General features: G+C 45.2%; 1 protein-coding gene across 3 annotated transcripts in view; it reads left to right on the top strand.

Annotated features, from left to right (window-relative positions):
- Window positions 1-3,992: 3,992 nt before the first annotated feature.
- LOC110517425 (recombining binding protein suppressor of hairless) overlaps window positions 3,993-16,383 on the top strand; it is a 30,801-nt gene continuing 18,410 nt past the window's right edge. For 2 of the 3 annotated variants that reach the window (XM_090188094.1, XM_090188096.1), the window contains exons 1-3: window positions 3,993-4,215; window positions 4,894-4,932; window positions 7,494-7,589. In XM_090188094.1, coding sequence (XP_090044220.1) covers window positions 4,196-4,215; window positions 4,894-4,932; window positions 7,494-7,589 — 155 coding nt within the window. In that variant the 5' untranslated portion in view covers window positions 3,993-4,195. Of the gene's footprint in view, window positions 4,301-4,893; window positions 4,933-7,493; window positions 7,590-16,383 lie in introns of all 3 variants that reach the window. The other variant, XM_090188095.1, reaches the window with a different exon arrangement.

Raw genomic sequence — 16,383 nt, 5'->3', positions numbered from 1 at the left:
TGCCTATTCAATGCCAACTAAACTAACCGGGTTGATGATCATCGTAAATCTGCCGTAAATCCCATTTGTGACAGGAGAAGGAAAGCTTGTGTGCAACAGGGAGTGGCAATTTTAAATGCAAGAATCACCCCAAAAAATGTTTAATTGTTAAAACATTTCTAGCCTGTCTTGTCTATGGGTAACAGGGTTGACTTGTAATGCTCGACACGCTCAGTTTTCCACCACAAAACGCCAGAAAATGGCCATAAAAACTAAAACCAGCTCACCTGATTTTACATGATTTGCCTATTAGATGTTCAATGTCTCTTTTTGAAAAGAAAATATATTTAAAAATGAATAATTTTGCCCTATTAAAATGAGACTTCAGTTCACGTAACAGGGGTTGACTTTAAAATGAAGGACAGTTCATTTTAATCCCTAAATAATCTTTAGAAAATGACTTTTTTTGTCATAATAACAAAAATAACTAGGGCTTTACAATGATGGTGAAAACTTGGGAGACATTTTTTGGGGGGTTTTAAGACGGTTGAAATCTTCCTAGAAGAAGTCGCAGTGGGTGCAAAGGGGGGGTCGTGTCAAAATGCTGAATTATGTCACTTTAACAAGTCTTTATTCATGTAAAAAAAAGTATAATATTGTAGACATAACTCACCAGCTGTCAAAATCAGAAGGTGGGGGGCACCACACATTTAGTTTGTTTTGCCCCCCCCCCAAAAAAATCAGATTGATTGAATTTTCCATGTGGTCTATATTAAAAGGGAGCTTCATTTAATATAACAGGCTTTTTCAACAACAAAAAATTCTACTTAAAATATAAAAGGGATGCAAAAGGACCTTATTTCGTGGAATGACCCTCCATATGAACATACAAGCATTGTGTCAGAAACTTGTTTTTTTCTTCTGTAGAGTTTAAGTCCCAAATAGCACCTTATTCTCTTTTTATAGTGCACTACTTTTAACCAGAGCCACGTGGGTCCTGGTCAGAAAGGAGTGCACTACAAAGGGTACCATTTTAGGATGTAATTTAGGACTTTCTTTTAGGTAATTGTACTGTATGATATGTAAATGAGCACAAAGAATGGCAGGGCACAACTATTCATGCAACACTGATTGATTGATTTATACCAAATTCAGACAACTGTAAACTTCTGTTACTGAATCCTTCGCCCAAGTACTAGTATTTGTGTTTTTAACGGTGTGGTTAATGAATTAAACTGTAACAAAATGAACATATATATATCGACCTGAAGCTCATGCAAATAATGTGATATGTGTACATTTCATCATTGTGAATAAATTGTATCGGTATGTTTTAAATGCGACCAAAGACGACTAGCAGTGCTATTTAATAATACAGTACCAACAAACAAACAAGCCTCATTAAATAAATAGGAAAATGTATTCACTCACTGTTGTTATTCACTCAGGGTAAGACCCACTGGGCATACACTGGTTGAATCAATGTTGTTACCGTGGCAATTCAATTACTTCGAACCAACGGGCAATAGGCGTTGAATTAGACTGTCTGTGCTCAGTGGGGAGCGTCTGCTGAATGACTCAAATGGAAATAAAGCTTGTGCCAAATGGCACCCTATTCCCTATGTAGTGCACTACTTTAGACCAGAGCCCTATGGCACCCTATTCCCTATTTAGTGCACTACTTTAGACCAGAGCCCTATGGCACCCTATTCCCTATTTAGTGCACTACTTTAGACCAGAGGCCTATGGCACCCTATTCCCTATATATAGTGCACTACTTTAGACCAGAGCCCTATGGCACCCAATTCCCTATTTAGTGCACTACTACTTTAGACCAGAGCCCTATGGCACCCTATTCCCTATATATAGTGCACTACTTTAGACCAGAGCCCTGTGGCACCGTATTCCCTATATAGTGTACTACTTTAGACCAGAGCCCTATTGGTCCTGGTCAGAAGTAGCAGGTTACTCTATATAGTGAATAAAGCCCTATTGGTCCTGGTCAGAAGTAGCAGGCTACTCTATATAGTGAATAAAGCCCTATTGGTCCTGGTCAGAAGTAGCAGGCTACTCTATATAGTGAATAAAGCCCCATTGGTCCTGGTCAGAAGTAGCAGGTTACTCTATATAGTGAATAAAGCCCTATTGGTCCTGGTCAGAAGTAGCAGGCACTCTATATAGTGAATAAAGCCCTATTGGTCCTGGTCAGAAGTAGCAGGCTACACTATATAGTGAATAAAGCCCTATTGGTCCTGGTCAGAAGTAGCAGGCTACTCTATATAGTGAATAAAGCCCTATTGGTTCTGGTCAGATGTAGCAGGCTACTCTATATAGTGAATAAAGCCCTATTGGTCCTGGTCAGAAGTAGCAGGCTACACTATATAGTGAATAAAGCCCTATTGGTTCTGGTCAGAAGTAGCAGGCTACTCTATATAGTGAATAAAGCCCTATTGGTTCTGGTCAGAAGTAGCAGGCTACACTATATAGTGAATAAAGCCCTACTGGTCCTGGTCAGAAGTAGCAGGTTACTCTATATAGTGAATAAAGCCCTATTGGTCCTGGTCAGAAGTAGCAGGTTACTCTATATAGTGAATAAAGCCCTATTGGTCCTGGTCAGAAGTAGCAGGCTACTCTATATAGTGAATAAAGCCCTATTGGTTCTGGTCAGAAGTAGCAGGCTACTCTATATAGTGAATAAAGCCCTATTGGTCCTGGTCAGAAGTAGCAGGCTACACTATATAGTGAATAAAGCCCTATTGGTTCTGGTCAGAAGTAGCAGGCTACTCTATATAGTGAATAAAGCCCTATTGGTTCTGGTCAGAAGTAGCAGGCTACACTATATAGTGAATAAAGCCCTACTGGTCCTGGTCAGAAGTAGCAGGTTACTCTATATAGTGAATAAAGCCCTATTGGTCCTGGTCAGAAGTAGCAGGTTACTCTATATAGTGAATAAAGCCCTATTGGTCCTGGTCAGAAGTAGCAGGCTACTCTATATAGTGAATAAAGCCCTATTGGTTCTGGTCAGAAGTAGCAGGCTACTCTATATAGTGAATAAAGCCCTATTGGTCCTGGTCAGAAGTAGCAGGTTACTCTATATAGTGAATAAAGCCCTATTGGTTCTGGTCAGAAGTAGCAGGCTACTCTATATAGTGAATAAAGCCCTATTGGTCCTGGTCAGAAGTAGCAGGTTACTCTATATAGTGAATAAAGCCCTATTGGTCCTGGTCAGAAGTAGCAGGCTACTCTATATAGTGAATAAAGCCCTATTGGTTCTGGTCAGAAGTAGCAGGCTACTCTATATAGTGAATAAAGCCCTATTGGTCCTGGTCAGAAGTAGCAGGTTACTCTATATATTTGTTATTGTTTTAGACATTTGAATATCCCATGTGATTCCATTAAATTATTTTATTTTAATAAAATATAATCTATTACATGTGATCTTTTTGCGTAAAGTCCTTGTGCCGTTTTGTTCTTACTTTACAACGTCGTTTCCATCAACGTGTGACAAAAGCCGTTGTTTAGTTGAATCGGGTGTGTTTGTGCTGGGCTGGAACCAAAATGTGCACACCCAGTGAGATATATCGAGAAGCACTGGGTTTCTATGTTATATGTGTGCCATCTGGTGAACGCAATTAAGAAAATAATATTAACCTAGTTGGCTTAATTTGAAATGAGGTATAGTTTTAACAGTGAGTTGTTTTTTGTAATCTAGCAAATTGTATTCTCGGCTCACGGGGTTAACTAGCTCTGTGCACTCCAATCCCCTTTCACTGGTAAATGCAAACCAATATCATCTTCACTTTGTGAATAACATTTTAATCTACACTTTAGGCTACAATTATGCTGTGAGGTGTAACTTCACTCCTAAAGCAACCACTCTACTGTAGTTTATGGTTTATAAAAGCGTGGGAATCGAGTTAGAGTTTCACCTGGTGGGAGAGAAAAAAAACGAGCATAATCTCGCGATAGATCGAGTCCAACCCCATTCTTGTCTATTGTGAGAGTTTTTCTATTCTCGCGCGATTTCGCAACTTTCCCACGGCTGTTGTTGGCGTCTGCCCTCTGTCCGCCTCTCCTCTCCCTTTTTTTTTCTTCTTCTACTCTCGTTTATATCTGTTCCCGTCGGGGTTCTTCTGTTCGTTGTGTTTGTCCCAGCGGCGGTGGGAATGGATTTGAGATCTCGCGATTGTTGGGACTTTAGAAGTTCCAGTGGAAAATGGCGCCCGTTGTGACGGGGTAAGTGTTGAAATTCAGAGCAACAAAAAAATAAAAAATATGAAGGAAAGAACCGTTTAAAAAGTTCATTTTCTTTTGTTTTTGGGTAACTTGAGTTTCCTAACCACTTTGTTACACTCGTTTTTGTTTACCAGATAGCTTTGAAAGTGCTTTATTAAATTGGCGTCGCGCACTTATTGCTACTTTTGTGTCAATGTTAGTGCAACGTTAGCTAGCCACAACGAAAAGCTAGCCAACTAACTACCTCTTTTTATCCGCCAGTAATAATATACCTAACTATTTTATTTATTTTAGCTACATTTTATATCCAGATCACCTAGCCATTATGTATTTGCTGAGTTCAATTAAACAATGTTTTTATATTTGTTCAATGTTGCCTATTTCATTTTTACTAATCATGTAAAGTAGCAAAGACAGTATATTAGTCGCATTTGTCCGACAAAAAACGGGCAACAAAGTTTGTTTTTAACTTCACTGATTTGAATCGTTCACTTGCCACCTGCAGCATAATTCAAATATACTGTTTAGTATAGTGTATTTTTGTTTTCATGTTAACACTCACCTGTTAATAGTCATGATGTTTTCAGATTGCTAGAATTGTGACATCTTTATAATTTAACTTTATCTAGTATAATGTGGAGCTGATAGAAAAGTACATTTTTTTGGTTTCTTAAACAGGAAGTTTGGTGAGCAAGCTCCACCGCAGCGCCTGACGAGGTAAGGAAACGTTCCCACCACACGTTTCATAACTCGTCAGTCTCATTTAAACGTGAGAAACGTCTAGCTTCCACCTCCACAGTGTTTGTATTACTAAGGTGTAGAACCACTTATCCACATTCATTTCTTCCACTTTGCCATAAGATTTATTATTACACCCGTTTCTATATACACACCATTCATACTGCAACTCAAGTGTCTAAGAGCATTTATTTATTTTATTTAACCAGGCCAGTCAGTTAAGAATAAATTCTTATTTACAATGACGGCCTACCGGGGATAACTGCCTTGTTCAGGGGGCAGAACCACGGATTTTTGTACCTTGTCAGCTCGGGGATTCGATCTAGACACCTTTCGGTTACCTGCCCAACGCTCTAACCACCAGGCTACCTCCCTCCTCTAACCACTAGACTACCTGCCTCCTCTAACCACTAGGCTACCTGCCTCCTCTAACCACTAGACTACCTGCCTCCTCTAACCACTAGACTACCTCCCTCCTCTAACCACTAGACTACCTGCCTCCTCTAACCACTAGGCTACCTGCCTCCTCTAACCACTAGGCTACCTGCCTCCTCTAACCACTAGGCTACCTGCCTCCTCTAACCACTAGGCTACCTGCCTCCTCTAACCACTAGGCTACCTGCCTCCTCTAACCACTAGGCTACCTGCCTCCTCTAACCACTAGGCTACCTGCCTCCTCTAACCACTAGGCTACCTGCCTCCTCTAACCACTAGGCTACCTGCCTCCTCTAACCACTAGGCTACCTGCCTCCTCTAACCACTAGGCTACCTGCCTCCTCTAACCACTAGGCTACCTGCCTCCTCAAATTCACCGTCGTATTTGACCGATGGCGTATACACCCTTGTTATTTCACCCAGTTCTATGTATCTTTGCATAGTTGTGATATTACATTGAATAAGCTTTGTCTGAATGCTTATTATATATATTTTTTATTTAAATGTAACCTTTAATTAACATTTTGCTCTATATAGCATCTATGTAGCTCTGTACCCTGGTTCCTCTGTGTAGCTCTGTACCCCGGTGCCTCTGTGTGGCTCTGTACCCCGGTGCCTCTGTGTGGCTCTGTACCCCGGTGCCTCTATGTAGCGCTGTACCCCGGTGCCTCTATGTAGCGCTGTACCCCGGTGCCTCTATGTGGCTCTGTACCTCGGTGCCTCTATGTAGCGCTGTACCCCGGTGCCTCTATGTAGCGCTGTACCCCGGTGCCTCTATGTAGCGCTGTACCCCGGTGCCTCTATGTAGCGCTGTACCCCGGTGCCTCTATGTGGCTCTGTACCTCGGTGCCTCTATGTAGCGCTGTACCCCGGTGCCTCTATGTAGCGCTGTACCCCGGTGCCTCTGTGTGGCTCTGTACCCCGGTGCCTATGTTTGGCTCTGTACCCCGGTGCCTCTGTGTGGCTCTGTACCCCGGTGCCTCTGTGTGGCTCTGTACCCCGGTGCCTCTGTGTGGCTCTGTACCCCGGTGCCTCTGTGTGGCTCTGTACCCCGGTGCCTCTATGTGGCTCTGTACCCCGGTGCCTCTATGTGGCTCTGTACCCCGGTGCCTCTATGTAGCTCTGTACCCCGGTTCCTCTGTGTGGCTCTGTACCCCGGTTCCTCTGTGTGGCTCTGTACCCCAGTGCCTCTATGTAGCTCTGTACCCCGGTTCCTCTGTGTGGCTCTGTACCCCGGTGCCTCTGTGTAGCTCTGTACCCCGGTGCCTCTGTGTGGCTCTGTACCCCGGTGCCTCTGTGTGGCTCTGTACCCCGGTGCCTCTGTGTGGCTCTGTACCCCGGTGCCTCTGTGTGGCTCTGTACCCCGGTGCCTCTATGTAGCTCTGTACCCCCGGTGCCTCTATGTGGCTCTGTACCCCGGTGCCTCTATGTAGCTCTGTACCCCGGTGCCTCTGTGTGGCTCTGTACCCCGGTGCCTCTATGTAGCTCTGTACCCCGGTTCCTCTGTGTGGCTCTGTACCCCGGTTCCTCTGTGTGGCTCTGTACCCCGGTGCCTCTGTGTAGCTCTGTACCCCGGTGCCTCTGTGTGGCTCTGTACCCCGGTGCCTCTGTGTGGCTCTGTACCCCGGTGCCTCTGTGTGGCTCTGTACCCCGGTGCCTCTGTGTGGCTCTGTACCCCGGTGCCTCTGTGTGGCTCTGTACCCCGGTGCCTCTGTGTGGCTCTGTACCCCGGTGCCTCTGTGTGGCTCTGTACCCCGGTGCCTCTGTGTGGCGCTGTACCCCTGTGCCTCTGTGTGGCGCTGTACCCCTGTGCCTCTGTGTGGCGCTGTACCCCGGTGCCTCTGTGTGGCTCTGTACCCCGGTGCCTCTGTGTTGCTCTGTACCCCGGTGCCTCTGTGTGGCGCTGTACCCCGGTGCCTCTGTGTGGCGCTGTACCCCGGTGCCTCTGTGTGGCTCTGTACCCCGGTGCCTCTGTGTGGTTCTGTACCCCGGTGCCTCTATGTAGCTCTGTACCCCGGTGAATCTCTGTGACGCTGTCGACAGAACATTGTTGTTTGATTATGTTCAATAAATGTTGTCTGAACGTTGTGTTTTTCCCCCTATAGAGAGGCCATGAGAAACTACCTGAAGGAGAGGGGAGACCAGACCTTACTCATACTACACGCTAAAGTGGCACAGAAGTCTTACGGCAACGAGAAGAGGTCTGTATGAGCGAGAGAACGGTATCCATGGTGTTTCTGTATGAGAGAGAGAACGGGATTCATGGTGTCTCTGTGAGAGAGAGAGAACGGGATTCATGGTGTCTCTGTGTGAGAGTGAGAACGGGATTCATGGTGTCTCTGTGAGAGAGAGAACGGGATTCATGGTGTCTCTGTGAGAGAGAGAGAGAGAACGGGATTCATGGTGTCTCTGTGAGAGAGAGAGAGAACGGGATTCATGGTGTCTCTGTGAGAGAGAGAGAGAACGGGATTCATGGTGTCTCTGTGAGAGAGAGAGAGAACGGGATTCATGGTGTCTCTGTGAGAGAGAGAGAGAGAGAGAACGGGATTCATGGTGTCTCTGTGAGAGAGAGAACGGGATTCATGGTGTCTCTGTGAGAGAGAGAACGGGATTCATGGTGTCTCTGTGTGAGAGAGAGAACGGGATTCATGGTGTCTCTGTGTGATAGAGAGAACGGTATTCATGGTGTCTCTGTGTGAGAGAGAGAACGGGATTCATGGTGTCTCTGTGTGAGAGAGAACGGGATTCATGGTGTCTCTGTGTGATAGAGAGAACGGTATTCATGGTGTCTCTGTGAGAGAGAGAGAGAACGGTATTCATGGTGTCTCTGTGTGATAGAGAGAACGGGATTCATGGTGTCTCTGTGAGAGAGAGAGAGAACGGGATTCATGGTGTCTCTGTGTGAGAGAGAGAACGGTATTATTCATGGTGTCTCTGTGAGAGAGAGAACGGGATTCATGGTGTCTCTGTGAGAGAGAGAACGGGATTCATGGTGTCTCTGTGAGAGAGAGAACGGTATTATTCATGGTGTCTCTGTGAGAGAGAGAACGGGATTCATGGTGTCTCTGTGAGAGAGAGAACGGGATTCATGGTGTCTCTGTGTGAGAGAGAGAACGGGATTCATGGTGTCTCTGTGTGATAGAGAGAACGGTATTCATGGTGTCTCTGTGTGAGAGAGAGAACGGGATTCATGGTGTCTCTGTGTGAGAGAGAGAACGGGATTCATGGTGTCTCTGTGTGATAGAGAGAACGGTATTCATGGTGTCTCTGTGAGAGAGAGAGAGAACGGTATTCATGGTGTCTCTGTGTGATAGAGAGAACGGGATTCATGGTGTCTCTGTGAGAGAGAGAGAGAACGGGATTCATGGTGTCTCTGTGAGAGAGAGAGAGAACGGTATTCATGGTGTCTCTGTGTGATAGAGAGAACGGGATTCATGGTGTCTCTGTGAGAGAGAGAGAGAACGGGATTCATGGTGTCTCTGTGAGAGAGAGAGAACGGTATTATTCATGGTGTCTCTGTGAGAGAGAGAACGGTATTATTCATGATGTCTCTGTGAGAGAGAGAGAACGGGATTCATGGTGTCTCTGTATGAGAGAGAGAACGGTATTATTCATGGTGTCTCTGTGAGAGAGAGAGAACGGGATTCATGGTGTCTCTGTATGAGAGAGAGAACGGTATTATTCATGGTGTCTCTGTGTGATAGAGAGAACGGGATTCATGGTGTCTCTGTATGAGAGAGAGAACGGTATTATTCATGGTGTCTCTGTGTGATAGAGAGAACGGGATTCATGGTGTCTCTGTGAGAGAGAGAGAGAACGGGATTCATGGTGTCTCTGTGTGAGAGAGAGAACGGGATTCATGGTGTCTCTGTGTGAGAGAGAGAACGGTATTATTCATGGTGTCTCTGTGTGAGAGAGAGAACGGGATTCATGGTGTCTCTGTGAGAGAGAGAGAGAACGGGATTCATGGTGTCTCTGTGTGAGAGAGAGAACGGGATTCATGGTGTCTCTGTGAGAGAGAGAGAACGGTATTATTCATGGTGTCTCTGTGAGAGAGAGAGAACGGTATTATTCATGGTGTCTCTGTGAGAGAGAGAGAGAACGGTATTATTCATGGTGTCTCTGTGTGATAGAGAGAACGGGATTATTCATGGTGTCTCTGTGAGAGAGAGAGAACGGTATTATTCATGGTGTCTCTGTGTGAGAGAGAGAACGGTATTATTCATGGTGTCTCTGTGAGAGAGAGAGAGAACGGGATTCATGGTGTCTCTGTGAGAGAGAGAGAACGGTATTATTCATGGTGTCTCTGTGTGAGAGAGAGAACGGGATTCATGGTGTCTCTGTGAGAGAGAGAGAACGGTATTATTCATGGTGTCTCTGTGAGAGAGAGAGAACGGGATTCATGGTGTCTCTGTGTGAGAGAGAGAACGGGATTCATGGTGTCTCTGTGAGAGAGAGAGAGAACGGGATTCATGGTGTCTCTGTGTGAGAGAGAGAACGGGATTCATGGTGTCTCTGTGTGAGAGAGAGAACGGGATTCATGGTGTCTCTGTGTGAGAGAGAGAACGGGATTCATGGTGTCTCTGTGAGAGAGAGAGAGAACGGGATTCATGGTGTCTCTGTGTGAGAGAGAGAACGGGATTCATGGTGTCTCTGTGTGAGAGAGAGAACGGTATTATTCATGGTGTCTGTGAGAGAGAGAGAACGGTATTATTCATGGTGTCTCTGTATGAGAGAGAGAACGGTATTATTCATGGTGTCTCTGTGTGAGAGAGAGAACGGTATTATTCATGGTGTCTCTGTGTGAGAGAGAGAACGGTATTATTCATGGTGTCTCTGTGAGAGAGAGAGAACGGTATTATTCATGGTGTCTCTGTGTGAGAGAGAGAACGGTATTATTCATGGTGTCTCTGTGAGAGAGAGAGAGAACGGTATTATTCATGGTGTCTCTGTGTGAGAGAGAGAACGGTATTATTCATGGTGTCTCTGTGAGAGAGAGAGAACGGTATTATTCATGGTGTCTCTGTATGAGAGAGAGAACGGTATTATTCATGGTGTCTCTGTGAGAGAGAGAGAACGGTATTATTCATGGTGTCTCTGTGAGAGAGAGAGAACGGTATTATTCATGGTGTCTCTGTGAGAGAGAGAGAACGGTATTATTCATGGTGTCTCTGTGAGAGAGAGAGAACGGTATTATTCATGGTGTCTCTGTGAGAGAGAGAGAACGGTATTATTCATGGTGTCTCTGTGTGAGAGAGAGAACGGGATTCATGGTGTCTCTGTGTGAGAGAGAGAACGGTATTATTCATGGTGTCTCTGTGTGAGAGAGAGAACGGTATTATTCATGGTGTCTCTGTGAGAGAGAGAGAACGGTATTATTCATGGTGTCTCTGTATGAGAGAGAGAACGGTATTATTCATGGTGTCTCTGTGAGAGAGAGAGAACGGTATTATTCATGGTGTCTCTGTGTGAGAGAGAGAACGGTATTATTCATGGTGTCTCTGTGAGAGAGAGAGAACGGTATTATTCATGGTGTCTCTGTATGAGAGAGAGAACGGTATTATTCATGGTGTCTCTGTATGAGAGAGAGAACGGTATTATTCATGGTGTCTCTGTGAGAGAGAGAGAACGGTATTATTCATGGTGTCTCTGTATGAGAGAGAGAACGGTATTATTCATGGTGTCTCTGTGTGAGAGAGAGAACGGTATTATTCATGGTGTCTCTGTGAGAGAGAGAGAACGGTATTATTCATGGTGTCTCTGTGAGAGAGAGAGAACGGTATTATTCATGGTGTCTCTGTGTGAGAGAGAGAACGGTATTATTCATGGTGTCTCTGTGTGAGAGAGAGAACGGGATTCATGGTGTCTCTGTGTGAGAGAGAACGGGATTCATGGTGTCTCTGTGTGAGAGAGAGAACGGGATTCATGGTGTCTCTGTGTGAGAGAGAGAACGGGATTCATGGTGTCTCTGTGAGAGAGAGAACGGGATTCATGGTGTCTCTGTGTGAGAGAGAGAACGGTATTATTCATGGTGTCTCTGTGTGAGAGAGAGAACGGGATTCATGGTGTCTCTGTGAGAGAGAGAACGGGATTCATGGTGTCTCTGTGTGAGAGAGAGAACGGTATTATTCATGGTGTCTCTGTGTGAGAGAGAGAACGGGATTCATGGTGTCTCTGTGTGAGAGAGAGAACGGTATTATTCATGGTGTCTCTGTGAGAGAGAGAGAACGGTATTATTCATGGTGTCTCTGTGTGAGAGAGAGAGAACGGTATTATTCATGGTGTCTCTGTGAGAGAGAGAGAACGGTATTATTCATGGTGTCTCTGTGTGAGAGAGAGAACGGTATTATTCATGGTGTCTCTGTGTGAGAGAGAGAACGGTATTATTCATGGTGTCTCTGTGTGATAGAGAGAACGGTATTATTCATGGTGTCTCTGTGTGAGAGAGAGAACGGTATTATTCATGGTGTCTCTGTGTGAGAGAGAGAACGGTATTATTCATGGTGTCTCTGTGTGATAGAGAGAACGGTATTATTCATGGTGTCTCTGTGAGAGAGAGAGAACGGTATTATTCATGGTGTCTCTGTGTGAGAGAGAGAACGGTATTATTCATGGTGTCTCTGTGAGAGAGAGAGAGAACGGTATTATTCATGGTGTCTCTGTGAGAGAGAGAGAACGGTATTATTCATGGTGTCTCTGTGAGAGAGAGAGAACGGTATTATTCATGGTGTCTCTGTGAGAGAGAGAACGGTATTATTCATGGTGTCTCTGTGTGAGAGAGAGAACGGGATTCATGGTGTCTCTGTGTGAGAGAGAGAACGGTATTATTCATGGTGTCTCTGTGAGAGAGAGAGAACGGTATTATTCATGGTGTCTCTGTATGAGAGAGAGAACGGTATTATTCATGGTGTCTCTGTGTGAGAGAGAGAACGGTATTATTCATGGTGTCTCTGTGAGAGAGAGAGAACGGTATTATTCATGGTGTCTCTGTGTGAGAGAGAGAACGGTATTATTCATGGTGTCTCTGTATGAGAGAGAGAACGGTATTATTCATGGTGTCTCTGTGAGAGAGAGAGAACGGTATTATTCATGGTGTCTCTGTGAGAGAGAGAGAACGGTATTATTCATGGTGTCTCTGTGAGAGAGAGAGAGAACGGTATTATTCATGGTGTCTCTGTGAGAGAGAGAGAACGGTATTATTCATGGTGTCTCTGTGAGAGAGAGAGAACGGTATTATTCATGGTGTCTCTGTGTGAGAGAGAGAACGGTATTATTCATGGTGTCTCTGTATGAGAGAGAGAACGGTATTATTCATGGTGTCTCTGTGAGAGAGAGAGAACGGTATTATTCATGGTGTCTCTGTGAGAGAGAGAGAACGGTATTATTCATGGTGTCTCTGTGTGAGAGAGAGAACGGTATTATTCATGGTGTCTCTGTGAGAGAGAGAGAACGGTATTCATGGTGTCTCTGTGAGAGAGAGAGAACGGTATTATTCATGGTGTCTCTGTATGAGAGAGAGAACGGTATTCATGGTGTCTCTGTGTGAGAGAGAGAACGGTATTCATGGTGTCTCTGTAGTTGATAGTCTGTCTGTCCTTTAGGTCCCCCCCCCTCCTTGTATCTATCTGATGGGCTGATCTGTCTGTCCTGTAGGTTCTTCTGCCCTCCTCCTTGTATCTATCTGATGGGCTGATCTGTCTGTCCTTTAGGTCCCCCCCCCTCCTTGTATCTATCTGATGGGCTGATCTGTCTGTCCTGTAGGTTCTTCTGCCCTCCTCCTTGTATCTATCTGATGGGCTGATCTGTCTGTCCTTTAGGTCCCCCCCCCTCCTTGTATCTATCTGATGGGCTGATCTGTCTGTCCTGTAGGTTCTTCTGCCCTCCTCCTTGTATCTAACTGATGGGCTGATCTGTCCTGTAGGTTCTTCTGCCCTCCTCCTTGTATCTAACTGATGGGCTGATCTGTCTGACCTTTGGTTTCTTCTGCCCTCCTCCTTGTATCTATCTGATGGGCTGATCTGTCCTTTAGGTCCCCCCCCCTCCTTGTATCTATCTGATGGGCTGATCTGTCTGTCCTGTAGGTTATTCTGCCCTCCTCCTTGTATCTATCTGATGGGCTGATCTGTCTGTCCTGTAGGTTCTTCTGCCCTCCTCCTTGTATCTATCTGATGGGCTGATCTGTCTGTCCTTTGGTTTCTTCTGCCCTCCTCCTTGTATCTATCTGATGGGCTGATCTGTCCTGTAGGTTCTTCTGCCCCCCTCCTTGTATTTATCTGATGGGCTGATCTGTCTGTCCTGTAGGTTCTTCTGCCCTCCTCCTTGTATCTATCTGATGGGCTGATCTGTCTGTCCTGTAGGTTCTTCTGCCCTCCTCCTTGTATCTATCTGATGGGCTGATCTGTCTGTCCTGTAGGTTCTTCTGCCCTCCTTCTTTTATCTATCTGATGGGCTGATCTGTCCTGTAGGTTCTTCTGCCCTCCTCCTTGTATCTATCTGATGGGCTGATCTGTCTGTCCTGTAGGTTCTTCTGCCCTCCTCCTTGTATCTACAGTGCCTTGCGAAAGTATTCGGCCCCCTTGAACTTTGCGACCTTTTGCCACATTTCAGGCTTCAAACATAAAGATATACAACTGTATTTTTTAGTGAAGAATCAACAACAAGTGGGACACAATCATGAAGTGGAACGACATTTATTGGATATTTAAAACTTTTTTAACAAATCAAAAACTGAAAAATTGGGAGTGCAAAATTATTCAGCCCCTTTACTTTCAGTGCAGCAAACTCTCTCCAGAAGTTCAGTGAGGATCTCTGAATGATCCAATGTTGACCTAAATGACTAATGATGATAAATACAATCCACCTGTGTGTAATCAAGTCTCCGTATAAATGCACCTGCACTGTGATAGTCTCAGAGGTCCGTCAAAAGCGCAGAGAGCATCATGAAGAACAAGGAACACACCAGGCAGGTCCGAGATACTGTTGTGAAGAAGTTTAAAGCCGGATTTGGATACAACAAGATTTCCCAAGCTTTAAACATCCCAAGGAGCACTGTGCAAGCGATAATATTGAAATGGAAGGAGTATCAAACCACTGCAAATCTACCAAGACCTGGCCGTCCCTCTAAACTTTCAGCTCATACAAGGAGAAGACTGATCAGAGATGCAGCCAAGAGGCCCATGATCACTCTGGATGAACTGCAGAGATCTACAGCTGAGGTGGGAGACTCTGTCCATAGGACAAAAATCAGTCGTATATTGCACAAATCTGGCCTTTATGGAAGAGTGGCATGAAGAAAGCCATTTCTTAAAGATATCCATAAAAAGTGTCGTTTAAAGTTTGCCACAAGCCACCTGGGAGACACACCAAACATGTGGAAGAAGGTGCTCTGGTCAGATGAAACCAAAATTGAACTTTTTGGCAATAATGCAAAACGTTATGTTTGGCGTAAAAGCAACACAGCTGAACACACCATCCCCACTGTCAAACATGGTGGTGGCAACATCATGGTTTGGGCCTGCTTTTCTTCAGCAGGGACAGGGAAGATGGTTAAAATTGATGGGAAGATGGATGGAGCCAAATACAGGACCATTCTGGAAGAAAACCTGATGGAGTCTGCAAAAGACCTGAGACTGGGACGGAGATTTGTCTTCCAACAAGACAATGATCCAAAACATAAAGCAAAATCTACAATGGAATGGTTCAAAAATAAACATATCCAGGTGTTAGAATGGCCAAGTCAAAGTCCAGACCTGAATCCAATCGAGAATCTGTGGAAAGAAATGAAAACTACTGTTCACAAATGCTCTCCATCCAACCTCACTGAGCTCGAGCTGTTTTGCAAGGAGGAATGGGAAAAAAATTCAGTCTCTCGATGTGCAAAACTGATAGAGACATACCCCAAGCGACTTACAGCTGTAATCGCAGCAAAAGGTGGCGCTACAAAGTATTAACTTAAGGGGGCTGAATAATTTTGCACGCCCAATTTTTCAGTTTTTGATTTGTTAAAAAAGTTTGAAATATCCAATAAATGTCGTTCCACTTCATGATTGTGTCCCACTTGTTGTTGATTCTTCACAAAAAAATACAGTTTTATGTCTTTATGTTTGGTGCCTGAAATGTGGCAAAAGGTCGCAAAGTTCAAGGGGGCCGAATACTTTCGCAAGGCACTGTATCTGATGGGCTGATCTGTCTGTCCTTTAGGTTCTTCTGCCCTCCTCCTTGTATCTAACTGATGGGCTGATCTGTCTGTCCTTTAGGTTCTTCTGCCCTCCTCCTTGTATCTATCTGATGGGCTGATCTGTCCTGTAGGTTCTTCTGCCCCCCTCCTTGTATCTATCTGATGGGCTGATCTGTCCTTTAGGTCCCCCCCCCTCCTTGTATCTATCTGATGGGCTGATCTGTCTGTCCTTTAGGTTCTTCTGCCCTCCTCCTTGTATCTAACTGATGGGCTGATCTGTCTGACCTTTAGGTTCTTCTGCCCCCCCTCCTTGTATCTATCTGATGGGCTGATCTGTCCTTTAGGTCCCCCCCCTCCTTGTATCTATCTGATGGGCTGATCTGTCTGTCCTTTAGGTTCTTCTGCCCTCCTCCTTGTATCTAACTGATGGGCTGATCTGTCTGTCCTTTAGGTTCTTCTGCCCCCCCTCCTTGTATCTATCTGATGGGCTGATCTCTCTGTCCTTTAGGTTCTTCTGCCCTCCTCCTTGTATCTAACTGATGGGCTGATCTGTCTGTCCTTTAGGTTCTTCTGCCCCCCCTCCTTGTATCTATCTGATGGGCTGATCTGTCCTTTAGGTCCCCCCCCCTCCTTGTATCTATCTGATGGGCTGATCTGTCTGTCCTGTAGGTTCTTCTGCCCTCCTCCTTGTATCTATCTGATGGGCTGATCTGTCTGTCCTGTAGGTTCTTCTGCCCTCCTCCTTGTATCTATCTGATGGGCTGATCTGTCTGTCCTTTAGGTTCTTCTGCCCCCCCTCCTTGTATCTATCTGATGGG

This window comes from Oncorhynchus mykiss, chromosome 10 (assembly GCF_057628025.1).
Source record: "Oncorhynchus mykiss isolate SJ-2025 chromosome 10, ASM5762802v1, whole genome shotgun sequence".
Lineage (NCBI taxonomy): Eukaryota > Metazoa > Chordata > Actinopteri > Salmoniformes > Salmonidae > Oncorhynchus > Oncorhynchus mykiss.
Note: the sequence above shows the minus strand (reverse complement) of the source record. Positions and strands in the feature narration are given on the sequence as shown.